Source organism: Polyodon spathula, chromosome 7, assembly GCF_017654505.1.
Source record: "Polyodon spathula isolate WHYD16114869_AA chromosome 7, ASM1765450v1, whole genome shotgun sequence".
In the NCBI taxonomy this organism is placed as follows: Eukaryota; Metazoa; Chordata; class Actinopteri; order Acipenseriformes; family Polyodontidae; genus Polyodon; species Polyodon spathula.
In genome coordinates this window covers 52,461,543-52,488,573 of record NC_054540.1, presented here as the reverse complement: position 1 = coordinate 52,488,573, position 27,031 = coordinate 52,461,543, and the positions used below count along the sequence as shown (strand labels likewise).

The 27,031-nt window shown below is 42.5% G+C and overlaps 1 protein-coding gene across 3 annotated transcripts; it reads left to right on the top strand.

Annotated features, from left to right (window-relative positions):
- The first annotated feature begins 322 nt into the window (after nt 1-322).
- LOC121318767 (bromodomain and WD repeat-containing protein 3-like) lies at nt 323-27,031 on the top strand. Of its 3 annotated transcripts, none has more exons than XM_041255802.1 (40): nt 323-532; nt 623-681; nt 778-807; nt 1,005-1,064; nt 2,738-2,888; nt 3,520-3,618; nt 3,968-4,128; nt 4,628-4,849; nt 5,155-5,255; nt 5,411-5,481; nt 5,728-5,828; nt 6,289-6,329; nt 6,575-6,679; nt 7,045-7,198; nt 7,500-7,634; nt 7,882-8,010; nt 8,828-9,053; nt 9,636-9,800; nt 9,980-10,160; nt 10,313-10,406; nt 12,371-12,508; nt 12,598-12,677; nt 13,078-13,258; nt 14,071-14,187; nt 14,730-14,837; nt 14,979-15,103; nt 15,656-15,738; nt 15,930-16,041; nt 16,325-16,386; nt 16,752-16,907; nt 17,645-17,765; nt 18,403-18,528; nt 18,813-18,891; nt 19,159-19,212; nt 19,468-19,611; nt 19,857-20,009; nt 20,462-20,631; nt 20,842-20,939; nt 21,847-21,990; nt 22,351-27,031. In XM_041255802.1, exons 1-40 carry the CDS (start codon nt 499-501, stop codon nt 23,025-23,027), a joined length of 5,247 nt encoding a protein of 1,748 aa, XP_041111736.1. In that variant the 5' UTR covers nt 323-498; the 3' UTR covers nt 23,028-27,031. The 3 variants fall into 3 exon arrangements, with proteins under 3 accessions (XP_041111736.1, XP_041111735.1, XP_041111734.1); XM_041255801.1 differs by having other exon boundaries at nt 12,368-12,508; nt 12,601-12,677; XM_041255800.1 differs by having other exon boundaries at nt 12,368-12,508.

The following is a 27,031-nucleotide window of genomic DNA, read 5'->3' as shown; positions in this document are numbered from 1 at the left end:
TAAATTTGAGTTGTATTGTGTATAATCTTGAGTTTATTTTTAACGTCTCTTATGATTTTGCCCACATGAAAATAGCCCAACTGAAGACTATAATATATGCTGTATGTTAGGCATTTATAACTCAAATTTAGTTATAAACATAAACTAAAACATATAAATATAATGTATAGACTAGATTCTAGAACACAAACAGGGCCATCATGTAAATTAATTTGGGATTCCTTCACCAAAATGTCTTTGTCAATGGCATTTTGTCCTTTAGAAAAATTGTTTCTATCCCCCCCCCCCGTCCCCCGCCTCCCAAGCGGCCGGTAAGGTTATTGCAAGTTCCCAGTATTGCCTGATGGGGGCATCGAATAAACACAGAGCGATGCCGTGAAAGCCAGAGAGGAAAAAGGCCGAACACTGGGGAAACAATTCAACTGGCAATTTTATATAAACAAATAAAAACAACAGGAGGAGTACAAATACAACTAATAGCGGCGCCCGGCTTGCAAGATGGCAGGCATCCACTGTTCACAGATCGAGGCTGGTTAGTGTCTTTAAACAGTTTTATATGTATATTTTTTATGAAAAGGTTTGTGTGTGTATAATTCTTTTTATGCTCCCCCTTTCTTTACAGAACTGTATTACCTCATTGCAAGATTTTTACAGTCCGGACCTTGCAAAAAATCGGCCCAGGTGAGCTAATAAATATCTATATTTGTTGTAGGACATGTTTTGAGGTGTTTGTTTTTCGGTAAAACGATGTAATTCCCGTGTCTGTCTTCTCCGCAGGTCTTTGTGGAAGAGCTGGAAGAATACGAGGTAAGCAGAGCTGCTCCGACTCGCCTTGTGCGATCTTTATTATCACATCACACTTCCGCGATGTCACTTTTCACGTGAAATTACTGTTTCGTTTTTTTTTTTTTTTTTTTTTGTTTTGGATTCGGGTTAAACCGGAAAAAAATACGGTTGTGTAGTTAGAGGTTTGCGCTTTTTAACCGAGTGCTTTCCTCCCATAGCTCATACCGAAACGCTTGGATTGGGAATCGAGAGAACATAAACGAAACTTCGATGACTGGGTAAGGATGTATTGGAAAGTTTGAAACTTCTGTCAGGTGTATATGACAACTTTTTAATTGAGTAATTGGGCGTTTATATAAAATTAAGAAATACAATTGTAATAACAAAGACATCGTTTTATCATCTCTATTCAGTTTGAAAATAGGGATTTACGGGTGAGTGAAAAAATAAAAAGGTTTAAATCATATTTTGTATTGAAATAAACGCCTTATTGTGCATAATGGGGGGGGGGTATTTCAGTGCACGTAGTAAGGTGGTGGACAGACGTCCGTCTCGAATTCTAGCCAATCAATAGGAGACTTTCATTTGAAATGCAGTATTGCATAATGAAAGCCACCACCAGATTGGGCGATGCAATGAGACGCTTGAACCAAGTCCGCAGTACGTGCTTAAATATTCATGAGCCTTGGCGAGGTTTGTGAGAAGAGCGAGGACAAATGCACGCACGACTGAACAGAACAGACAAAGAAAGCGGGTCAGAACTGTAATCGATCCCATTTGTCTGATAATACGCTGTAAAATCCAAAGATTGGTTATAAGTCTGTCAGTCTTATTATGGAGTCTTATTATTTAATCTGTTAACCCCTCAACACACACGGAAAAACAAAACAAACTGATTTTGTATTGTAAAATACATTCGTCTGGACATTGTTAAATAATGTCATCGAGAACACCCAAAACAAATGGCCTGTCTGAAGAATTGTCTGCAAATGTAATTGAAATAATGTTAAATGAACAATTATGGCTTGAGCGCTGTGATTCAAAATAGTGCCACGATTATTCTCAGAAAAGTTCTGTAAGTCATGCAGATACAACGTAAGAGAGAAATGTGCAATTCTGATATGCTACAGTAATGGCAGAGATATTGTCTGTGTTTCAGTGCTGTACTGAATTTATTAAGAGTCCGTCTGGTTCAGCGTACACAGTAGTCAAAATATCAACACATCAATGCAGTGTTGTTCAGCAGTGATGTAGTTTTTAACCATGTCTGTTAAGTCTGTTGAAGTGACCCACTGCCTGACCTTTGTTATTTTTAAAACCCTTCTGCATTATGCCATATCAGTGTTCATTACTTGTTAACAGCTGTATGATCAAGTCCCTTTTGCTTTGCCTGGCTGTGAGTTTGTGTTGAAATGCAAGCAGGCTTCATTGTTTATTGCCTTGCATAGCTCAAGGTCAGGGCATGCAGCAGTTATTATGCACTAATAAGTAATATGACCCAAATTACTCCAGTATAAGGAATCATGTTCTGGTGAATATGGAGGTGATATTTGGGGTATTTATAAAGTCATTTGTCAAGGTGTTTAGAGAAAGCACTGTAAAATTAATATAAACGCAAGTTGAGAAAGTAATTCTTCAATAGAATGAAATGAAAATGTGTGAAGTGGGTCATTGTAATGGGATTTGTCTGCCCAGTAGAGTGTAAAGCTGTGCCTTAAGCCAATTTGAAATAGTTCACTATTGTGGCAGATTTACAATGATCACAGTGTAGTATTGTGAAGGACACTTGTAGAGAAAGAATTATACAGCCATCACATTACACAGCTACGCAAGTGGGGTCCAAGCATAATATTGTTCTGCGTCTGATTAATGGCTTGTCAGGGTTGACTGTACAGGAATGCTGCCTCTCTGTTTATATCCAGTAACCTTTATTTTACTCTGTTTTGCGCAGATGAAAATCAATAAGCACATCCCAGCTGATTACCTGCTCCGAATCTGCCAGCGAATCGGACCCCTCCTGGACAAAGAGCTTCCTCCCAGTGTCCCCAGAGTTCAGAGTTTACTGGGGCTCGGGCGACAGTCCTTGCTGCACACAGCAAAGGGTAACGAATCCACTGCTAGCACAACATACCAAACTAAGATATAACTGTACGCAATACTGTAATGCTAATGTACCAGGGAGGAGGATTGGCGTGAACCCACAGTGCAAGAGCTGGGCTCATCTGCAGTGATGGTTTTAAAATTTTTAACCTCGTCTCGTATCACTGACAGAACAGAATCCGTAATGGCAGTGCATCATGCAACATTGATTCAAGAAGTAAAGCATAATGGCATACCATCTTGCAAAGCATTGGTCAGTCTTCTTTTGTGTCCACACCAATTTGACTTATGTTTGTGAAATCAGTGCTGGCATAGATTTAGCATGGGACTAGTTTGGATTCTGTTGGTGTGTGAAAACTGCAGTGACGCCCATTGTGAAAGCAGGGAGTGGAGCAGCTAGGCTCCCCCGGAGCAGTTTGTACATCTCCTCTTAGAAAGTAGATCCCTTTTGAAGTCCCTATTGAAATTAGATCTTTAGATGTTCCATGTCTTTTATAATCTTCTGCTTCTGCATGGCTGTTTGGTGTTTTGTCCTCCTGAGATAATGCAATACAAAAAGCCAAGTAGACAAATGCTGCAGAGCTGACAGTAGTCTACCTAATCTGTCATTAATCCTGTTTGTTTAATTCACAGGTTGTAGGCACCCAGTATGGAGCGGCCCTGCATTTGCAGCTCTGCACAGAGGCAGACCTCCAGAACCTCCTCTAATCTATGACAAACCACCAAATGTTGGTAAGTTGTTACCCAGTCCGTAACAATGCTTGAAATGCAGGAACAATCTGTTTAATCACCCGTCTAACAGCTGTATTCCTGTAGTGTGTTGTATCTGATAACTTGCTGCTTTTCGTATTGACTTGTTCACTTACCTTGAATACCAGTGGATACCCTGCAGCAACAGAAGTCATGATGACCCACTTTTTTGTTATACTGGCCCTCTTAAATGTTTGTTTATCCTTTCTAAGCTATATGATATTGACAGTACTATACCTTGGTGGTGTGTTTTGGTTTGCTATTTATGTAACAGTCTCTAGAAAGAGAATTTGCTACACAAACTACTACCAAACCCTTGCTTTACTTCCAGTGACCATCACAGCAGCCCGGCAGACAACTGGCTTCGCCAGCTTCAGCCACATTGTGTCCTCCTCCACCTATCAGCATGTGAAGATGCACCGGAGGATTCTGGGACACCTGTCTTCAGTGTACTGTGTGGCCTTCGACCGAACTGGCAAAAGAATCTTCACGGTACATTGCAGAATCACTCAAAAACCATACTTGTTTCTGAGTTGTATAACCTTCTCATACATTTGAGTTGGAAAGGCTAAAGGCTAAGAGAAAATGCTTGAAATTGTAGTTCGTTTACCATTTGATTATGTAAGGTGTTAGTAGTTTTTTGTTTTGTGCGTTAGATACTTGAAAATTAATTGCCCAACCAGAAACTTGTAAATTAATTGAATTTCACTATAACTGGGGCATCAGCCCTTCTTAAAAAAAAAAATTAAAATATATATATATATATATATATATATATATATATATATATATATATATATATATATATAGTTAATTTGAAAAGATGTTGGTTTTTTTTAAGGTATACAAGTGGACAAATCTTGAAGTCAAGCTGAAAAGATGTTGGTTTTTATTAAGATTTTTAATGGACAGTCAAGCTGAGGTAAACTATCTTTTCCAAGAAGCACCCTAATGTACTGTAAATGTAACGTGTGAGTGTGTGTCATTTCAGGGTTCGGATGATTGCCTGGTCAAGATCTGGGCTACAGATGACGGACGTCTCCTGTCGACCCTCCGAGGTCACGCTGCTGAGATTTCGGACTTGGCCGTTAACTACGAGAACACGATGATCGCTTCTGCCAGCTGTGACAAAATCATCCGCGTGTGGTGCCTGCGGACGTGCGCGCCTCTGGCGGTGCTGCAGGGCCACACGGCGTCCATCACCTCCGTTCAGGTAGGCTGGCTGCCAGCTTCTTACAAACAGGGCACTTTGTGCAGCAGAGCATTCTATTTTCAGTATAAGGCAGTGGTATGGTACTCACACAGTGATGGTGCCTATAGGTGCTTTTGTATTAAAGTGATGTGTTCCTAGTAAAGGTAATTAAGAAAGCAATACCTGAAATGAATAACTACAGTTGATCTTACTGTATACACCAGAGCCATTTTTTCACTGCTGCAAAAGTGGTGTCAGTAGGTATTCATTTGTGGGGTATCCTAATACAAATTTCAGTGAACTCTTCCAACTTGTATCTTGTTCAGTTCTCTCCGGCAGCAAAAGGAACAACTCGATACCTCACATCCACTGGGGCTGACGGCATGGTCTGCTTCTGGCAGTGGCAGTCCCACAGCATGAAATTCAAGTAAGTGTTTGAACAGCATGACACTCCAGGACGTCCGAACAACCACCTTACTGAACAAAACGTTAGTACTTGATTGCGAATGAAGACTAAAAAGTAACGTTTGCTTTGGCTGTGTGTCTCGTTAACGTTTCTGCTGTTGTTTGTTTTTCATACAGTGAGCGTCCGTTTAAATTCACAGAGAGATCCAGACCTGGAGTCCAAATCTCCTGTTCTTCCTTCAGTTGTGGTATGTATCCATGATGATATGTCTCCCTTTTCACCGTCTGTGTGAGAGAGGTGGGGCTGGCGCAACTACACGCCTCACACACACAAACGCACACACTAAACGGTGTATCCTCTTTCCCTTCTCCCACATTTCTGTTTTAAATCAAGACAATTAGAATCCGATTGCTTATTGTCAGTGCTCCAGGATATTGTAGGGTCTAAGGTGCTATCCTTCAGATCAATAAACCCCCTTGCTGGCTTCTTCCAGGGGGAATGTTCCTGGCGACGGGCAGCACGGATCATGTAATCAGGGTCTACTACCTGGGTTCAGAGTCTCCTGAGAAAGTGGCTGAGCTTGAGGCACACATGGTAAGGAAGCCCCTCTGTACGTTTTTCTATCTTTAGTTTAAGTTCATTAGATTTGTTGCCTTACTGAGGTCATGTTTCTTACTTGGTTTCCAGATATAGACCAAACACATTAAGATACTGGCTTCATACTTTATACGCAACTGTATTCTGTGATCAAGTCCTATCATTGTAACCCTTGTTGAGGTGATGACTTCATATCTGAAGCATTTAATGCCGCAGGTGAAGAAATGTTGATGTTCCTGGTAGTCCAAAGCCAATAAATGTGTATGTTGTGTGAATGGAAACATAGTGTGTCAATAATGTACATTTTGAATGAAGCGCAAACACTAATTTTCAGAGGAATACAAACAAACTTTATGAAACTAGAAAAAAAAAACAATGAAACTATTCTTTACTACGACTAAGTGGCTGCTAATATGTGTGTTTTTAACCCATATATTTAATTTTGTATTGCTTCAAGGACAAAGTTGTGGCTGTGCAGTTTTCTAACAACAGCGACAGGTAAGCCTTTTGTATTTCTTCCATACGAACAGGTGGGGGCAAGTAATGTGCCCTCCTTCTCCCACTGCAGCTAATACTGGACCACCCCCCACCCCCCCCATGGTAATTTTAATAGTTTTAAAAACTAAAGGATTCCATTTATTTAGTTGTTTGCAGTTACTGTAGTGCAAATAGAACTACTTTGCTGTATGTATAGCTTTGTGTGTGTGCATGCTGTCAATGAATACACCTATTTATATCCCTAGCCTGCGGTTCGTCAGTGGTAGTAGAGATGGCACCGCACGCATTTGGCACTATCAGCAGCAGGAGTGGAAGAGCACAGCCCTTGATATGACTGCAAAACTGCCTGGGTAGGTGCCTCAACCAGGGTTTTGCTTAGGGTCCATCAGGCATATTGTCACTGCTGTGTTACAATGGTATACTGTAGACAAATGTATCTGGCCACCGCTTTATCATGCCATGAACATTACTTTGTTGAATTCACCCAAAACCTTAGCGGATGAAGGATTATGGTAGAAAAACAATATTTCTGACACTTGTCTTTTTGTGTAATATGGGAAAAGATTATCACAAAGTAAACGGGTATATATGCATGCTTGCGATTATGTAGCCCACTTTCCAGATGGCATTGGGAGGGAACTAGTTTAATTCTTTTTTTGCCTAGATGAACACTATAAACTGCTCCTTAATGATCTGTAAACTTTCTTCCTGTTAGGCGCAGTGTGGTGCCAGGGGAGGACAAGGTGACAAAGCTGAATGTGACAATGGTGACCTGGGACCGAGCTGACAGCACAGTCATCACAGCTGTCAACAACTACCTGCTCAAAGTGTGGAACCCGTCCACCGGGCAGCTACTGCACATTCTCTCGGTACAGAGTCCTCTTCCAAAGCATTCTGTCTCCCCTCACTTAGTCATTCCTTCCCACTATTCCTCTTCTGCTTGCTTTCTTGCTTCATTCATTCATTATTTCTCCACAGTCTCTGTATTCTCATTCTCTTGCTGCTCTCTTGCTCCTATTCCACAGTGACTGCTCTTATTGCAATTCCTTGTTCTTGGTCACTGAACTCGTGCATTTCCTGAACTGAAACCTGCTCTCCACCCTCTCTCTCCTCTCCACCATGCTTGGCTTGCTGCCTGTACCGTGCTGACCGCATATCTGCTCCCCACAGGGGCATGACGACGAGGTATTTGTGTTGGAAGCCCACCCCTATGACTCTAGGATCATGCTGTCTGCAGGGCATGATGGGAACATTTTTATCTGGGACCTGTCCAAGGGCACGAAGATTCGCAACTACTTCAACATGGTGAGCCCTGTGTGAACTTCAGTATCAACCAATCACTGTTCACAATTTGTCAATTCCGGTGCAGCTTATCCTGTGTACAAATGTCATGTGCATACCACACACAACAATTCTAAAGTATAAGGAACAGCAGCATGGGAGGGGGGGGGGGGAGGAGAGTTGATTTCAGAATTCTGAAGTTGGAGTCTAACTGTAATAGTATATGAGAACATTGTGCTGTATTTAAAGGCTGCCTGTCTGTCCTCTCCAGATTGAAGGTCAGGGTCACGGCGCTGTGTTCGACTGTAAGTTCTCCTCTGACGGGCAGCACTTTGTTTGTACCGACTCCCACGGTCACCTGCTCATATTCGGGTTTGGCTGCAGCAGGCCCTACGAGAAGGTGAGCTATACTTTCTCTAGATCTTTTCATCTGATCCAAGAGTAGTCCTAAGAGCTCATAATGAGCTAAATGTTTCCTCTGAGGAGTTGCTTTCAAAAGAGGCCTGTGAAGGCAGTGCTCATTAAACCTGAGCCTTGGGTGTTGGAGTGATCAGTAATCTGCAATCCAATTAGTCTTCTTTTTAGGGAAAGTTTCATAGGAAAATAAAGCAAGGTAGTGTGTAGCAATCTTTTAGCACAGAACCAATTTATATTTTTGATTCCTGCTGAGTTTGGTAGAACCATGAGTTTCTGTTTTAATTCAAATTTCTGGTATCCTCATGATGCTCATGAGAATATCTAGGGGTCAGCAGTCTTTGCAGGGGATTCCAGAGGAAGCGTTGCATTGGCCTTGGCGCTCCTGCGGGTTAGGGAGCCAAACCCGTCAGGGACTGTTCCAATTTGTTGCACTGCATCAGGCCCTACTGGCCAGGCACCTGGTGAACTCAGGTGGACACTTGCAGGTCTGGCCTTTGTACTCCAGGGTTAGGTAGCTTGCTGACATCTGCTCGAGTTCTTGGGTGAAAAAGAGGAAATTGGCTTGGTTGTCGGAAGACACCTCTGAACCTTTAAGCCTGAGCTGTGTGGGGAGTTGCTACAGTGAGGGAACATAATTAGACATTCAAAATTGGGCGGGGGTAAAATAATTGGACCCCTAAATAAAAAATATCTATTTTGGGAAATCGGCCATTTGGTCACAAATCCTAAACAAGTAGACACTTGGTGAGACCTAGTTTCTTTGTGTTTTCCAGTAATTTTGTTTGGCTGCCTCCCTGCAGATTCCCGATCAGATGTTTTTCCACACGGATTTCCGGCCCCTGATCCGAGACTCCAATAACTACGTGCTGGACGAGCAGACCCAGCAGGCACCACACCTGATGCCCCCACCCTTCCTAGTGGACGTTGATGGAAACCCCCACCCGACTCACTATCAGCGCCTAGTTCCTGGGAGGGAGAACTGCAACGAAGAGCAGCTCATCCCACAGCTTGGTTACCTGGCCAACGGTATAGATGAGCACTCTGGGAAGGGTCCTGCATGCTAGGGACTTCACATAAATTGTGCAGAGCAGGGATGGAAATAAGATTCTTGCTGCATAGCAGTTTTACTAATTCCAGGTTTGAATATGAGCTTGATTAGCCACAGTTTATAGGTAACAACTTGGGTGTGTCTTATTAAACTCACTGTAAAACTAGGAGTGGAGCAAACTGTTATGCAATATGAGTCTTATTTCCATTCCTTCAGTGAATAAGTCCTTGGGTTCTATACACTCTACTATATACATACTTTGTCGAAATAAACTATTTTAAAGTGTTGTGTTAAGTGCTCCTTAATTGACTGTAGCATGATTGCAATAGAGAGTAAGAGTGGTTTAACAGTTACGTGGACTGCTGAAGCTGTTGCTGCTAGTTAAATGACATTTGAGTAAAATGACCACTGCCTTAAGACATATTCTGGAAATCGAACAGACTCATCCAAGGTTGTCCTCCGGTATCTCGGTGACAACTGGGTTTGGGTAAACTGCTGTAGTATGTTCTGTTAGTGCTGAACCGCAGTGCTTTGGTGTCTTAATATCCTGGCAATCGTAGGTGACGGTGAGGTGGTGGAGCAGGTGATTGGTCAGCAGACAGCCGCAGAGCTGGAGGAGAGCCTTCTGGATGGGCTGATTCGACAGCTACAGCAGGAGCACAGTCAGAGGGAGGAGCCTGCCGAGCAGGACCAGGGAGAGGAGCTTGGAGACAGCCGCCCCGGGGGTAAGGAGCTCCCAGTCAACATGAACTGCTTTCATCTGTGTAAAATCAATAGACATTAACCGATAAAAATAATTTGCCTTCCTGGAAGGATGTGGGCATTTTATTTAGAGCATTCAGTAAATCATATATGCAACGTAAGATTTGCAGGTCGAAAGTTTAATTTGTTTTGTGTCCCACAGAGCCTAGAAGCCCGGCTTTGATGGGCTCTCCTCCTAATGTGGGTCTGAGGCGCAGCGGGCAGATCGAGGGGGTCCGGCAGATGCACAACAATGCCCCCCGCAGTCAGATGGCAACCGAGCGGGACCTGATGGCCTGGAGTCGCAGGGTAGTGGTGAACGAGATGCAGCCGGGGGTCAGCAGGTAGGAATATCAGGGAGGGGGATTGGGGAAGGACATGGAAATAAACTAATACACAAGCAGCTGAATAAGAAGCTAGCAATTATAGGATTTGAAATAAAGCACATAATGTATTACTCTGAAGGATTGCAGCTAACTAGAACTCTCTGGCCCAGGGTGATGGAGGAGTGTCGGGTAGCAAAGGGAGAGGCTGAGTGCACTCTCTATGCTTTGGAGAGGCGGAAGAAACCATCCCACTCAGTGCAGGGGGTGAGTGCTCACATATATGCAGCTTGCTTGTACTGACAAGTTATCTGTGACCATGTAAGTGTACTGGAGTGGATTAAAAAAATTGTGTTTTTACATGGTTTAGTAATATTCAGTTGCAAGGATCATCAGATAGTAAGGTGGGCATGTCTGGCAGTTTAGAAGAATTTTGGCTTTTGTTGAATAGCTCACTATCTGATCACACTAGCTTTTATCGGTTTCTGTCATCACAAGCTAACCCCCACAGGATGTTTAACAATGAGGCCCATCTGTGAACAGTATATTGCAGATACAGGACTGGTAGCAGTTGTGTATCTGCACAGATTGTTATATATATAATGAGTATTTATAGAAAGTCTACACCCCCTTGAACTTTTTTCACATTTTGTTGTGTCAGTGCCTAAGAGTTTCATGCATTTAAATGACGGTTTTTCCCACTTGTCTACACACCATACTCCACACTGTTAAGGGGAAAAAAGTTATATATTAAAAATACAATACTGAAAGATTATAATTGGATAAGTCTCGACCCCCCTGAGTTAATACTTGGTGGAAGCACCTTTGGCAGCAATTACAGCTGTGAGTCTGTTGGGATCGGTCTCTACAAACTTTGCAAACCTAGATTTGGCAATATTTGACCCTTCTTTACAAAACTGTTCAAGCTCTGTCAAGTTCCTTGGGGAGCGTTGATGGATAGCAATCTTCAAGTCATGCCACAAATTTTCGATTGGATTTATGTTGGGGCTCTGACTGGGCCACTCTAGGACATTTACCTTTTTGTTCCTTAGCCACTCCACTTTGGGTCACTGTCATGCTGAAAGGTGAACTTCTGTCCCAGTTTCAGCTTTCTTGCAAGGGGCAACAGGTTTTCCTCAAGGACTTCTCTGTACTTTGCTCTATTCATTTTCCCCATAACATGATATTACCTCCACCATGCTTCACAGGAGGGATGGTATTCTTTGGGTGATGCGCTGTGTTCGGTTTGCGCCAAACATAACGCTTTGCATTTAGGCCAAAAAGTTAGTTTCATCAGACCGCAAAACTTTTTACCACATGGCTACGTAATCTCCCCAGTGTTTGCTTTTTTTGCATACTTCAAATGGGATTCAAGGTTGTCTTTCTTGAGTAATGGCTTCCTTCTTGCCACCCTACCATACAGGCCAGATTTGTGGAGTGCTTGGGATATTGTTGTCACATGCACAGTTTGACCAGTCTTGGCCTTAAAAGCCTGTAGCTCTTGCATAGTTTCCATTGGCCTCTTGGTAGCCTCTCTGATCGATCTCCTTCTTGATCTAGGCAAGGTCTTGGTGGTGCCATACACTTTCCACTTCTTAATAATCGTCTTGACCGTGCTCCAAGGGATATTCAAAGCCTTTGATATTTTTTATACCCATCCCCTGATCTGTGCCGTTCTGTGCCATACTTTGTGATTGAGTCATGGTTGAGTCTTGTGGTTGAGTCTTTGCTTTGAAATGCACTACCCAGCAGAGGGAACCTACAGGAACTGCTGAATTTATTCTGAAATCATGTGAATCACTATAATTTAACACAGGTGGACGCCAATTGGTAAGTGTGATTTTGAAGGAGATTGGTTACACCTGAGCTAATTTAGGATTGCTATTACAAGGGGGGTGGACAGTTATCCAACCAAGCTATTTCAGTTTTTATTTTTAATACATTTTCTACAAATTTCTAGTATATTTTTTTCACTTGGAAGTTGTGGGGTAGGATGTGTAGATAAGTGAACAAAAACAGTTTTAATGCATTTTAATTCCAGGCTATAAGGCAACAAAAGGTGAACATTTTGAATGGGAGTGTAGACTTTCTATAGGCACTGTACTTCCAGATAGTTCAGATTATCTTTTGTATGATGTAATTTGTTTAAATGCCATAAGCATTTCACTTGTAGCTTTAAAATATTTATATAAGATTCGGGGGAACCAAATGCACTTCTTGCTCTCCAGCAGCTTAGCAGCTTGCGCTCCCTGAGACGGACACAGCGCAAGCGGCAGCACACTTACCAGACCCGCTCCGCCATAGACCACCCCCCACTGGACAGGGCGCGGAATTCCCAGTCGGATGAGGAATCTCAAAGCTCACGAGAGGTGAGTAGTCGGTCTGTGTTACTCGTGTGCTGCACTGTGGTGGAAAGTCATTCCCTGCAGCAGTCTCACTTGCCATTGGGCTTTTGCAGCAGGATGACGAAGTTTTGGACGCCGGTAATGTCTCTTCAGAGGAGGGCGAGCCAGAGTGGCAGAGCGAGAGCAGCTCCAGGTAAGTCCCTCTCGATGATAATGCTTTCTCTGATTTGCTGTGCTAGTGGGGCCCTGGGAATCCTGCTGCTATTTTAAAACATCTGTGTTACTTTTGGTGAGCTATCTCAGATTTACTTTTGATTAAAGGCAAATAAAGATTCTTCAGTGTTTCAGTTTTGCATACCCATTTATGGAAATGCAGTTCATGCTGGGGATTCTCCTTGCTCCACTATTCAGTGCTCTGGCCATGGTGGTCCACAAGCAGTAAAACCCACCATTCTCGCAGCCCAACAAGATAAAAGGATACAGGAGAGAAGTATTATCTGTGAAAATGAATGAGTAGATCCGGCTGATCATGCTGACTGCTCCTGGCAGTGTCCGACTCTCCCGTTTACTCTGCTGTGGTGCTGTTGTTTTAGCGACTCCTCCAGCGAATACTCTGACTGGACGGCGGACGCAGGGATCAACCTGCAGCCCCCGAAGAGGCAGACAAGGCAGGCCGTGAGGAGGGTCCGCAGCAGCTCGGAGGAGGAGGAGGACCACGGGAAAGAGAGGAAGAGGCCGGAGAAGCGCAAGAAACCCAAACAGACCAAACGGAAGGTAATGCACAGAACAAAGGGCAGGGGCTGAGAGTGCCGGGTAATTGGCCATATTTTCTTACTATCATAGAGAAAAAGGTGAGGAAGCAAATTTGCATCGTGCTGTGATTTGAAGCCCATAGGGTCCATAGGAGCAGGATTGAGCACTGATGCCTGTGCATCTCCCTACAAAAAACAGCCTTCTTTTTCAGAAGCAGTTTTAGTGGAATTAGGTATGAATGATGTGAAATCTACGCAGAAATAAATAGTCAATTAAATTGGAAATGGATAAGAAATTAAATACTAGAAAAATATACATGATAAAGTATCCCTTTTAAGGTTGGGGTCACATTATATCTTACCCTGCAGTGCTTTTTTAGCTATCTAACAAGCCACAATCTTTTGCATTTGTGTGTGTGTATATGAAGCTGAGACAAGTGGCCTATTTTGCATTGTCTTCAGAAGGGCCCAGGTTATCGAGAGTCTCCCTTGAATGTAAACAGAGGGAGTTTCTTTCTTTGTAGCTGCCTGTGGTGGGTAATGTGCCCAGTGGTTAACCACATCTCTGTGCAAGCTGTCTACAGATGTGTGCAGCACCTTGAGTTTTCATTTCTTTTTCCAGCACCTGCAAACTGCACGTTGAGACACTGGAAGATTTGGGTTCTGAACCGTTAGCCTAGATACTGGCATCTGTGAGGCCTCTGGGGTTTGTTGAGCGTAGTAACCTCCCTGTGTCAGCAGGACACCTGCTGCAAAGACATAAGCAGAATAAGCAACAGTTTTAGTAGCAACGTAATTCCATATATGTTACTGCCCTTCATTTTTGCCATGTAGAAGCCTAATGAGTCGTTGACAATGGCTGGATACACTGGCGATGAATGGCTGCCCCCGCAATGGATCATGGACACCATTCCACGCAGGTCTCCCTTTGTGCCACAGATGGGAGATGAGGTGAGGTTGGCACACTTGAGTTGACATACATGACCTGCATACAACAATGTTACCTTCTTTTGCATGAGCTGTGGTCTCCTTGGTTTGGTGAATCTTTGGAACCGCTGTTTTAATGTACAATTGTTACTGAACATATTATGAATGTAGAATGGTTCTGATGCTTGGCATAGCACTGGGGTCTATATTGCCCTTGTCTGAAGTGTTCATATGCTTGGCATGAAAGCTTCCCACATTCAGCAATCGAAGCAGAGACAACCCTATTAAAACTAATTTAATGTAAATAGTTCCAGTGTCTTGTATAGAAGTAAGGCATACAAAAATGGTGTAACGACGTACTGTTTAGCACTTCTGCTGTATTGAGTGGAATAATTTTTCTTGCACTTGTTTCAAGTGGATTTATTTCAGACCTTTTCAGAGGTCTGCAGTGTTGAAAATGTTAACCTGGTAATAACCAAACCAGTGTCTTTTCAGCCTAGCCCTGAAGTTGCGACAGGTAGCAGAGCTTCCATTCTGAAGAGACACTCTGTCTTTGTCCTCCCCAGGTGATCTATTTCCGGCAGGGTCACGAAGCCTACGTGAGAGCAGTGCGCAGGTCCAAATCCTACAGCATCAACCCCCAGAAACAGCCGTGGAACAAAATGGATCTCCGGGTGAGTGACTGACCATATAACCCCTCGCGCCCCCTCTGAATTCCATTCATGCTTCATGTAACGAATCAACAGCTACAATAGGACTATTTTTGAAGGCACTTCTGCTATTTGCTGCTGAGCTGTTTTATGTTTTATTTGCAGGACCAAGAATCTGTGAAGGTTGTTGGGATCAAATACGAAGTGGGACCGCCTACACTGTGCTGCTTGAAGTTGGCGTTTCTTGATCCAGTCTCTGGAAAGATGACGGGGGAGTCCTTCTCTTTAAAGTAGGTGGTTTCTGAATCCCTACAATTCCCTGATGCAGAGAAGCCAGCGATCCAGCATGTGCACAGGCAGAAGCAAAAAGATTTAGAGTGGTGGTACCTAATGTAAATCTAATAAATCTAACCTAGTGTACACTTCTGTTTGTTGTATTGGTCTCAAATGTGAAGTTTTGAGAAAAAACTTTTGCGTGTTTAAACCCTGATGTCCTGATTTTTTTTTAAAAGCTTGATTTTTAAAAAAAAAAAATAATTCTAGTAATAATAACAATAATAATTGCTGAGGTGAACGTGTTAGGAAGTGAAACCGTAGCAGTGTTAATATAGTATGCCAAGGAAACTGAGAACTTGCTTTAACCTGTTGCATTTGATACGTACGGCTGGTTTCACAGACCCTGATTAACACTAATCTTGGACTACCTACTGTTGTGCACGACAGGTGTGGTTAATAGAAAGACTTTGGTAGTTACAGCCATGTTAAGGAATTGCACTCCACTCTGAAACGGACGCTTGAAGCAAGTCTTCCCTTTTTTAAATTTTTTTTAAATCAATTTGCAGGTATCACGACATGCCCGATGTTATTGACTTCTTAGTTCTGCAGCAGTTTTACAATGAGGCCAAGGAACAAAACTGGCAGTGTGGTGAGTGTCTGCCTGTGTAGCTGGGGTTGGGGTGGGGCTGTGCACGAGGGTGGCTGTACAGCTCTTGTGAGGGCAGTGGGCGGCTCCCTCAGTACAAGTTTGGGGTTATTGAAATAGTTACTGGTATTTGAGGACTTGCAGTATTGGTCCACAGCGAATCTAATGGGCTGTCCTACGTGTGCTGACTTCAGGGACAAAGTTCCGCAGTATTATCGATGATGCCTGGTGGTTCGGAACAGTGGAGAGCCAGCAGCCCTTCCAGCAGGAGTATCCAGACAGCCTCTTCCAATGCTACACTGTCCAGTAAGAATCAGATACTCCCTCATACACTCTGCTTGTATTCTCATATCAATTACTTATTTTTTTTTTTAACCCTTCATTGTTTACAAATGTCACGGCAATTATTGCCTCTAGCGGACAGAAGTGCACAAGAATTAGTTTTACTTCGTCTTTGCAACAGTAACCTCATATAGTTGGTGGATCTGGTTGATGTCAATTACTCGATGGTTATTAATGCTTCATTAGCATGCACTGATTCAACGTGAAACGCTGTTCAATTCTGAGGTTGTACTCCTTGTTCTGTTAGGTGGGATAACGGCGAGCGGGAGAAAATGAGTCCCTGGGACATGGATCCCATTCCAGATGAAGGTATGTTTGCAATGTAGATGGGTTGTGTAATCAGTGTTGTATGTGTCTTACCACAGTATAGGTGGAAGTGCCCATACATGTGCATGACATGCTTCAGAGGTTTATTGTGTCAAATCTGCTTCTCCAATTAAGGAAACTAGTGTATCAGATTATTTACCACGAGTGATTGAGATTGATGTGCCTAAAATACTTGTTTTCTCAATGGGTTTCTTATTCTAGTCCTAAACTGTAGAGCTGCCTCATTGCAGTATCACACCTACCCCTTGGTGCAGTTCCACTGACTTTGGTAACGGAACTCCAAGCGGAGACACAACCCTGCCCTTCTGTCTCGCACCCACCTAAAGCATCTCTCTCTTACTCTGCAGTGCCACTGCCAGGTGCAGTGGGGGACGGGGTGCCAGTCACGGAGGAGGAGCTGAAGGCCCTGCTCTACAGCCCTCAGGAGGGGGAGTGGGGGGCTCGCACCCGCGACGAGGAGTGTGAGAGGGTCCTCCGGGGCATCGATGATCTCCTCACCCTCGGTGCGTCTTATCTCTGTGTGCCTGCAGTATGGCTCTGTGTGCAGGATGTTTGAAATATAGATTGACTATGGAGCTCTTTTAAGGTTACTCTTCAAACACAATTACCAATGAAGCCGTGGGTGCGAATAGATCTTCTCAAGTTATTCAAGTCTTATTGTCTCTGCTGGTGGAAACATCAAATGCTTTTTTCTCAGTGTTAAAAAATGGGACTTAAGTATTTGCACTGTGCACATCAAGTGGCTGTTTTTAAAGGGAAGGTATCTGACTAATACTGTTGTAAACTGTTTTTTTTTTTTTTTTTTTTTTTTTTTTTTTTTCCTTCTGTCAAAATGCTGTTACAAAGACTTTTTTCTTTGGATGCATATCAACATAGAATTACAGCAGAAAAGATTAGTAACAATGTTTAGGAACACTTTTTTTTAAGTGAAGTTTTACTTGAAATAGGAAGACAGAGGAGTTATTTACATCGCAAGAGAAGTAAGGTACAGCCGCAATCTTCAGGTTGAAGTCGGAGTTTTGAGGACCAGTATACAAACCAATAGTTTATGTTTTTTATCTATTGCAATAAAAAGAAAGGGTATAGCTGGTGACAGGACAGCTGTGTTTGATCAGAATCGATACCTGATTAAATGAGCTGGTGTATATATAACATAGTATGCACAGATTAGCTCTCGTCTGATAGAGACCGATTGTTGGAGTTGCTAATTGTTTCTTGCTGACTGTCTGTTCCTCATCAGACATCGCCAAGGCCTTCTCTTCCCCGGTGGACCTGCATGATTACCCGCTGTACTGCACTGTGGTTGCCTACCCCACAGACCTCGGCACGATCAGGAAGAGACTGGAGAATCAGTTTTACAGGCACGTTCCATAGCCTTGACAGTGACACAAGCATAATAAATAACTTCTGTAGGAAAATAATTAACAAATCGTGCAACAGCAGGGAAGCCCAGAGTTTTATACAATTAACGAAGGGCTTCCAGGAACGAGGGTTTACTCGTGGATCCGATAGGCAGCAGATTGAAATGCAGACGCCATTTTCAGTCAAATCAGCCCTTGCTTGGTGTACGATAGTCTAAAACCCAGTCCTAACTCGTTATAGTTCGACTTATTCATGGTGTGATCACTTCAGAGCAGATTTACAAGGGGCCTGATGGCTCACGTTTGGAGGGTTCAACCCTGGTCAGGACAGCTATACTAAAAGCTTGCGCTCACCGCAAAGACATGGCTGGTCATACTGTGGGTTAGATATTTGTTTCAGAACCCCCTTGTTCAGGAATATTATAGGGAATGACCAGGTGACAGACATTTGATCCATTTCCAATTAACTGTATATTGTAATGCTGCAGTTGCACTTGCAAACCAGGCTGAGTACAGTAGATGTCAGGGTTGATCTCACTTGGTGGGTGTCCGTTTGGCTGAGGGCTGGCCAGTAGAGTTGGAATCCTCCTGGGGAAGGCAGTGGTGCGCTCCCTAACTGTTTTGTTGCGTCCTCCAGGCGGATCTCTGCTCTGATGTGGGAGGTGAGGTACATTGAACACAACAGCAGGACCTTCAACGAGCCCGAGAGCCCCATTGTCGCCTCAGCCAAGATTGTCACTGATGTGTTGCTTCGATTCATAGGGTTAGTGTGAGGGGTGGGGGGCACACTATGAAACGGAGGAAAAGCATTTGAGTGTTTGTAAATAGTGTTCTCTACGATAGATTCTGCTGAATCAAATATAGAAAGAGAAGGACCAGCACTGTGTCTTATGAAAATCGTTCTGTCTGTAAATAAAGTAGAAGTGTGTCATGTAAATTGTGTCTTGGTTCCAACCCAAATGTGAACTGCTCGACAGCATTCGTCATGCACAGATTATTACCGTAAGTGATTGTTCACAAAGCCTGTATCTTTTGGACATTGAACAGGGACCAAAGCTGCATGGACATCCTGGATCTGTATACTAAAGTGAAGATTGAGCTGAGCAGTGCAGACGAGGAGGAGGTGGTAAGGAGGATTCTGTGTGTTGTATACAGCACAGGTAGTCGCTGGAAACAGAAGTTTAAGTGTTTTAATCAAAATGGACATCTTTTGCTGCAGGTTTCCCATGTCAAAAGTATTCCCTGGTGTATCCCCATGTTTTCTGCAGAAAGTAACTTTGCAAAGGTTTTTTTTCCTAGAGTACTCCTTGCAGCATGCTGTTTGGAGTAGAGTTATTTCTTAGGCTTGTTTAGAGGTCTGCAATGTTGAAAGCAGAGTTTATTTTATTTTTAGGAGGCCGATGTGGATGTAGACTCTGACACTCCAGGGACCTCTACTGGACGTAAGGTGGGTAGCAGCCATGTATTTTCCCTTTTAACAAGAGCATAGCTTTTTTTTCATTTGGATAAATAATTAAATACTTAAATATGGCAGTCGGGGTGTGCGATATGATTTGCAGTCAGAAATCATTTAGATGTGCACATGGAAGTATAAAAAACATGGAACTATTGCTGGGACCCGGGTGATAGTGATATAATGTGTGTGTTGGTTGGATGCACCTTTCCAACATGTTTTTTTTTTTTCTTTTTCCTTGTTTTTTAGTCTGCGATGAAGCACTCAAAGAGGCAGAGCTCCCGGCTTGACGTGGGTGCCTGGAAGGAGCAGTGCCGAGAGCTGCTGAACCGAATATTTGAGCGGGAGGACTCTGAACCTTTCAGACAGCCTGTTGACCTCTTTGCCTATCCGGTACGAAATCCACCCCGTTTTTGACCACGTGTCCACACAGTCCCAATGTTCTTAAATAGGGAGACCTGACTTGTAGTTCCATTGTTTTCATCCTATGACCTCTAATAGGGGGAATAATAAAATGAAGTCTTTTCTCATAAGGGATGAGAAAAGTGAGTTGCACAAATGAAGTCTATTTTACAAACCCTCAGCTTTGTCAGTGTGTGTATGTATTGTGTTCTGGGTAATAATACCTCTCCCTGCAGGATTACCGGGATATTATCGACACACCGGTGGATCTAAGTGTGGTCTCGGAGACGCTGGCCGCAGGGAACTATGAGAACCCCATGGAGTTCAGCAAGGACATGAGGCTGATCTTCAGCAACTCCAAGGCCTACACTCCCAACAAGAAATCCAGGGTGAGGCGCTCCCACACTCTCCTCTAACTCCCACAGCAACGCAGTTGTACAGTCTGGCATAACACTCAATCCCAAATGCCCCCCCCCCCCCCCCCCCCCCCCGCCCTTTTTTTTTTTAAAAACAGTAATGTTTTTAAATTTTTTTTTTTTTTTTTTATAGAATATATATCGTATTATATACATTGTAAATCAATGTCTACCACTGTATTTGAGTACTGTATGTATAAATATTATACCATTTTAAAATAAGAAAGTAAAATACAATTGACTAAATTAACTTTAATTAAAAATGTCCTTTTTGCCACTGTTTAACGTAGATTTACAGTCTACATTGAAACAACAAACCTTTTCTGAAAAATATTGGATCAAGGTTTTATAATGAAAAATGTGCATACGTTTGTTCGTGTTACATCAGAAGTAATGATGTGCCTGTGTGTCTGCCTCCCTCCCAGATCTACAGCATGACTCTCAGTCTGTCTGCCTCCTTTGAGAAGCAGATCCTGCCCATCATCTCTGACTACAAGTCCGCAGTGCAGGGGCTGAGGCGCAGCCGGCAGAGGATGACCTACCGCAAGAGACTGAAGAGTGGCAGCAGCTCCCCCTCCACCAGCCAAGCCTCCAGGTGATTTCTTACCCAACCCTATTTGCTCATGACAAATCCATCCATACTATTGCAAACTCTGCTAAGCTTTGTAGGGCTGATTTTGTGTGCTTGGCTGGAGATAAACTTGTTCAATAATCAGGCACTGATGGTCGCACCTTTTTTCTTTTTGTTTTGTTTTTTTCTCGTAATTCCTTGACTGTGACGCACTGTTGTCTTCTCTCCTTCCAGTCCGAAAGGAAAGCACAGGCAATCCAGGACCCAGCCTAAATCAGCCCCAAATACCTCATTGTCTCTAACCAGGACCAGTTCCACAAGGTCTTCTCAAGGTGAGAGTGGAAAAGTTTTGTTCATGCCAGAAAAAAAACATGTCATTAAGCTTGTTTACATATGCGCCCACATCTCATTCTATTGGTCCTCGCTGTACTGCGTATTCGGATATATCGCGGTCCTGGAGTTGGCTCCCCATTTTTACTTAACTGTGAAAAATTAGCTGCATTATATAGATAGGCAAATTCACTTAGAATTACTGTTTGTTTTATTTTGTACTGCACATCACAAACAAAAATTCACAAAACAATTAAAAACATTAATATCGTACTGTTATATACACTTGCATTGCACAATAGCACAAAACAAATTAAGTATCCACTTGCTGAAGTGGTTTTTATTTTAGCTGACGAGGTGTTCACTTGTGGCAGCAATGCACTAACGAAAGTCACAGGGCAGTGACGTCAGCTCCCTAGCAACAAGCCTCCTATGTTGAGAATGGACTCTTCCAATGCAGTGGGTTTGTGCATTTGAGAAAGGAGAGGAAGACTCATGAAATTAATTGGAGACTCAAGTTGATGAGAAGCAATTACCCTACGCAGTACAAATCAAAACAGTACAAATCTAAACGGTGTGCTGCTTTTTATACGAAAAATGAGAAAAAGCAGGTTGCGTAGAGTATTTATACTGGATCCTGACGCCCCTGATAAATCGGGAGTGGATGTACAGTATTTGTTAGCCAATTTGTTTTTCTATGAATCTCTCGCTATATTGCGGCCCTCTATATATAGCAGATTTATATTGGACCCCGACACCCGCGATATATCGAGTGGGTGGTGTATTAATTGCCAGGCTGTTTTTTTGCCTTTTTCTCTGCTGCACAAAGTCTTAAAACATCCCTGCCATAAGTACATTGAATGAATAGAAGTAGTATAAGTTTGTTTCCCCACGATATTTCCCTTTCAGCTTCAGAAACGATGGAGGACCCCAGCTGCTCTGTGATGGATGAAGATAGCCAGCCTTCCTTAATGAGCTCCATCACTACCAGCACAAGTGGAGGAGCCGGGGGCGAGCGGGTGACAAGAAGCCGCGCCACCCCTAACAAGCGAGGTAGGGGGCGCCAGAGAGCATTTACAGGGCATTAGACTTCCTCCAGGAGTTCTGTGCGCTTTTAATGCCCATCTAGTTGTATGCAAATTAATTCACCAGAAGTTGGTCACAATGTCATGTATTATCCAATTAGGGATACAATAGAGGTGGTCTATATGTGTACATCTAGAGACCTCCTTGTGCAGTTATGGTGAAACTTGCTGTGAAGTGTTTATGGCACAAGCATCTGCATATTTGGACACTGTATTTTCTGTTGCCCTTACATTTTGATATATATTTCAAAAGGACTGCTTAACCAATATCTTTTTAGTTCAAGCTTTAAGTAGATCATTGATGTATCTCAATTTCTGTTTGATTTAGTTATTTCAGTTCCCTCTGCCAATGGACCATTGACCAATGGGGGAAACCGGCCCCTTTGTGCCTCTGCCAAGAGAAAGCTGGCAGTGGACTCTGACACTTCGGACATCGAGAAGCCAGAGGGAGCAGAATCCAGCTTGTCCACTTCTTCATTGTCGTCATCGTCCTCCTCTTCCTCTTCCTCCTCTTCCTCAGGCAGCTCGAGTTCTGGGAGTAGCAGCAGCAGTGAGGGCTCAGAGTCAGACCAGGAGTTCATCGACGGAGGAGATCATGACTACAGCAAGGTCGTCTGCCCCCGCCTCACCCGCAAAACCAAGAAGGCAACCAGGCCCGTCTCCACAAACCTAAAGAAAAAGAAAAGGGAGGCGGTGCCGGGCAGGCAGGCGAGGCGAAGGAAAAGGCCCCGGTTAATGGAGGATGAAGAGGAGCAGGAAGGAGAGGAGGAGGAGGAGGAGCAGGAACTGGGAAAGGTGAGGGGAACCCGCAAGTCAGCTGTCAAAGAGTCCAGGATTAATACCCGCAACCAGGGCAGGAGAACCGTATTGTACAATGACGATTCGGAGGACGACCCCTCTGTGCCAGTGGAGGACCCTCTCAACTTGGGCATGTCCCGCTGTGGTAGGGTGCGCAAGATGACCGAGAAGGCTCGGGTTAGCCATCTCATGGGCTGGAATCACTAATCTTTTTGTGTTTTTTAGATTTTGTTTTTTTAAGGAAACAGACACTTTAAGCTATTTAAAGAATTTTTACTGCAGGGAATTTTTTCTAAACATATAGTTTTTATACAGAGAGGGTGTGGGAGTTTTTAACTCAAATTGACAGTGGTGCTCTAAATCTCTTGCCAATGATGCACTTCTTCTTTTAAACACGACAGTCCAGCAGCTGAACATGAGCCTAACTTGCTAGGGCCTTAAATGCACTGAACACATCTTCCCTCCCCGCCCTCTCTCTCCAAACATCTCTATAAACTTTCGCTATCAAACCAGCTTCTGTTTTTTGAAAAGAATTTTGGATACCAAAAAAAAAATTGTCTTGTGTAAAGAGTCAGTGAGGTATCTGGAGAGGTGGAGGTTGATAAGAATTCTGGCTGATTGTTTTGATATAAGGGATTTCTGGACACAATTTATTGGCCATCTGATCTTATCTTTATAGGGCCTTATTAATGGATTTTCCACATTTCTAGCTAAGAAATACTTTCATGAGTTTTAAATTATCCATTGCCCCATGTCTTGTTGTTTTCATCCCCAAACCCCTTCGTTGCAGGTGCATCTGTTGTAAACTGAGCAGCCCTATGGTAAAGAGGGCCACATGTCTTTCAACTTCATCTCTAATGAAACAGCACCTTTTTTTATTACATTATTTATTTATTTTTTTTGGTGTAATGTTGCTTTGCCGTGGCTTCAACAGTAATAATGATTGCACAATATATCGATCTTTTGAGACAATTGTAAAACTAAACTGAAGCAAAAGAATTCATGTTGAATGGATTGACTTAATGTATTAACAACCTGACATTTTTTGCCTGTTTTTTTGGGGGTGGATCAGGAGTTTCTAAATCTCATAACTTCAGAGACAGGTAACAAGCCATGGTTGTTGTCTGCATAAGCCTCAAACCTACAGTGTGTATATTTTAAAAAGTGAAGGGATGCATACATAAAGTTGTATCCTGTTTGAAGACACTATGAAGTATCTCAAAACAAATGGTGCCAACTCCAGATCTTTTAAACCTCTACAGGGCTTTCAAACTTGTTATGTTTTTAAATTATTTCTTTCCTGAAGCATTAACTAAAAAATGAATGACCAGTTCTATTGTACACATGTGTGGCTTTACCATAATGTACACCATCCATGTGGATTGGAAGGGCAAACCATAAAACAAGAGATAGCTATTCTACTTAACTGTAGCAGGATACTGGAATCAGTGTAGCAGAAGAGAAATCCATGTTCTAGGTACTAAATCTACTTGACACAACTTAGGAGCAGGACTCTGCTTGAATGGCAGCAAAAGCAAGGTGCATATTCTGTGTAGGTCTATCTATCCATCTATGATAAAAAAAAAAAAAAAAAACAGTTTACTGTATTTTTCTATTTGTCTATATTTGGGAACATTGAGAGCCGCCTGTACATATAAACACCTACTAGGGTGTATGTGGCTTTTAATAATTGCGTGTGTGTAGCAAACTGTCTTTAATGAGTGACTAGATGCAAGGCTGCTTAAAATCAATTTCCAGATGTTTTTATAGCAGTACACATGAGCAGAAAATGGTGAACATAAAGGTGTAATATTAATATTTGGACTCCAGGTGGCACTATGTGCTAGATACAGTATGTAGCATGACTGTTCACAGTGTGTTATGTTTTTATTTATTTAAAAGTATATATTACTGGATCACCATTGATTTTGAGCAGATCTGCTTGTAGGATGGCAGGGGGTAGACCTGTGCCTTGAGCACGTCGGAACAGCTGTGAAGCTGCTGACTGTAGTGAGTCTGTGCCTGGTTTAGCATGTGAAAACTAGTCTGAATGCTGTGTAGTAGGAGGTGTGGAATACTGTAGATCAGGGTGTGCTAGAACAATCCAGACGTTTCTTTGATGGTAGGTTGGTGGTCAGTATGTTTACAGAGTCCTGAACTTGCAGGTTTCTTGCTTGTTTTGTTATTTGTGTGTACATAACGTGTTTTTGTAAAGCAGTTTTTTTTTTTTTTTTTTTTTTTCCTTTATTACAGCATCGTTGACGGTGTTGCTTTGATCAGTGTGTCTTTGTTTCATTTTTAAATTGGTGGTGCTAGGTAATTTATTGATCAGGGAAAGTGCTGAAAATTTCCAAACTTTTTTTTAATTCTGTACAGCAAACAGGGTCTAAGACAGATTTTTCTGTAGTTAATATTAAGCCTTGTTTTCTAGCCAACAGTATTAACTGCAGTAGGAAATTGCCAAAGTTTTTCCCCCAATAAAGTAAAATCATTATGTTTTTGCTACTATGACATTCATGTAGCACATAGAACTGTAGCATTAGATAATGTTTTGCTTCAGGCTGACAAATTGATGGGTAATAGTTTGACTTATTGTGGCTCAACATTTAAACCACTTCTTGTAGCTGTGTCAAATTAGTGGTGCTATTATCAGTATTACCCGGGTGTAGCTATTCACAAAAGGATAGTGTTTGGCTATCTGTAGAGGGCCTTTCCACCAAGCTGGGCTGAGCAATACTGAAGCTTCCTAGTTGGCCAGAGTAAATAACCTATGGGACAAGCAGAGCCACATCTGAGCATTGACACCTATATAAGCACAGCACAGCACAGCACTCTCTTTCAGCCCTGAGGAGCGAACCATTCAAACAGGGTCTGTGCACACAGACCAGGTGACATCACATCTGACCCAACCCCACAGGGAACCTGTCAGTCGGAGTGTCACGATTATTGACCATTAAAAAAAAAAAAAAATACAAGGGAGTGTGAAATGCTAGCTAGAAACGAGCTGCCTTGTTACTTGGCATTGTTGGATATTGTGGGTTTGATTGTTGTGTAAAATAAACTGTCAGGTATGTGCTGGACAAAGACCATTTTGTGTTGCCTGACCAATGGCTGTGTCAAACTCACTGTTCCTCTCCCCTGTAATTATACACACAAAGTACAAAATGCCTTTAGTATTACCCTTATGAGCCAGTTTTTACATAGTAGTGCATAGGCTACATGAGTTACCTAAATCTACCATAGCTCCATTCTTCTAAGATGGCATTTACAGTACTAAATAAAAACTTGTTTTTGGCATGTATAAGTGTAAATGCATTGGAACCCATTCTACATCTTTCTGTGGTAATAAATAAAGCTCTGGTTTGATGTGGACTTTCCATATGCATTACAAGCAGATGCTGCTTAAAAGGCTGTGATTTGGCTTCTGCCAATTCATGACATGACTATGCCATTGTTTCTTTAATGCAGTTAGGACACGAACTGGCATGTTTCCGTCATCCTGCAGTATTGCTCAATCTGGGATATTATGCTATGCCAGCACTTGCCACTGTGCAGCTGTGAGATTCCGAGTTAAAATTGGCACCATTTGCATGCTCACGTCTTGCGTGTGCCAGCATCATTTGCACGGATGGAATGCATGCTACTAGTTTCCCCTTGTATAGGGCAGTATGGCGGTATACTGCTGATCAAAACTAGTCATTCAGAAATTAAGAGGATTGTATGGTATCCAAGTCCACAGAAGCTTTAGATCATACAATGAAATGGAAGTGTATAGAGAATAGGCTTGATCACTGATGTCCAGAGGTGAAAAGGTTTGTTTTGTGTGTGAATTTTTTTTGCCTCCAATACCCTGTCAATGTCCAGTTTTACAGACATGTAGGTTTTCTCTCTAGGTGTATTCAGGCGGGCTGATTTTATGTGTGAATGACGGGACATCGATGCACCAAATCCTTTTCCTTGACCATCTCAGGACCCTTTCATATATAAGTTCAGGGAATCTTTGAGTTGCCGACGGCAGACCAAATGTAATATTTATATGCAATGAGATGCCTGCAACTTTTTAGTTTTGTTTGTTTTTTACTGTACAAATAAAGGAAATTACGTACATTTTTGTAAAGTTTTTTGATAGAGGATCTGATTCTAAAATGTGTGTATTATGTACTTTTGTAGTTTTTCATTTTCACTGGTAGATTAATAAAATTGTGAAGCCA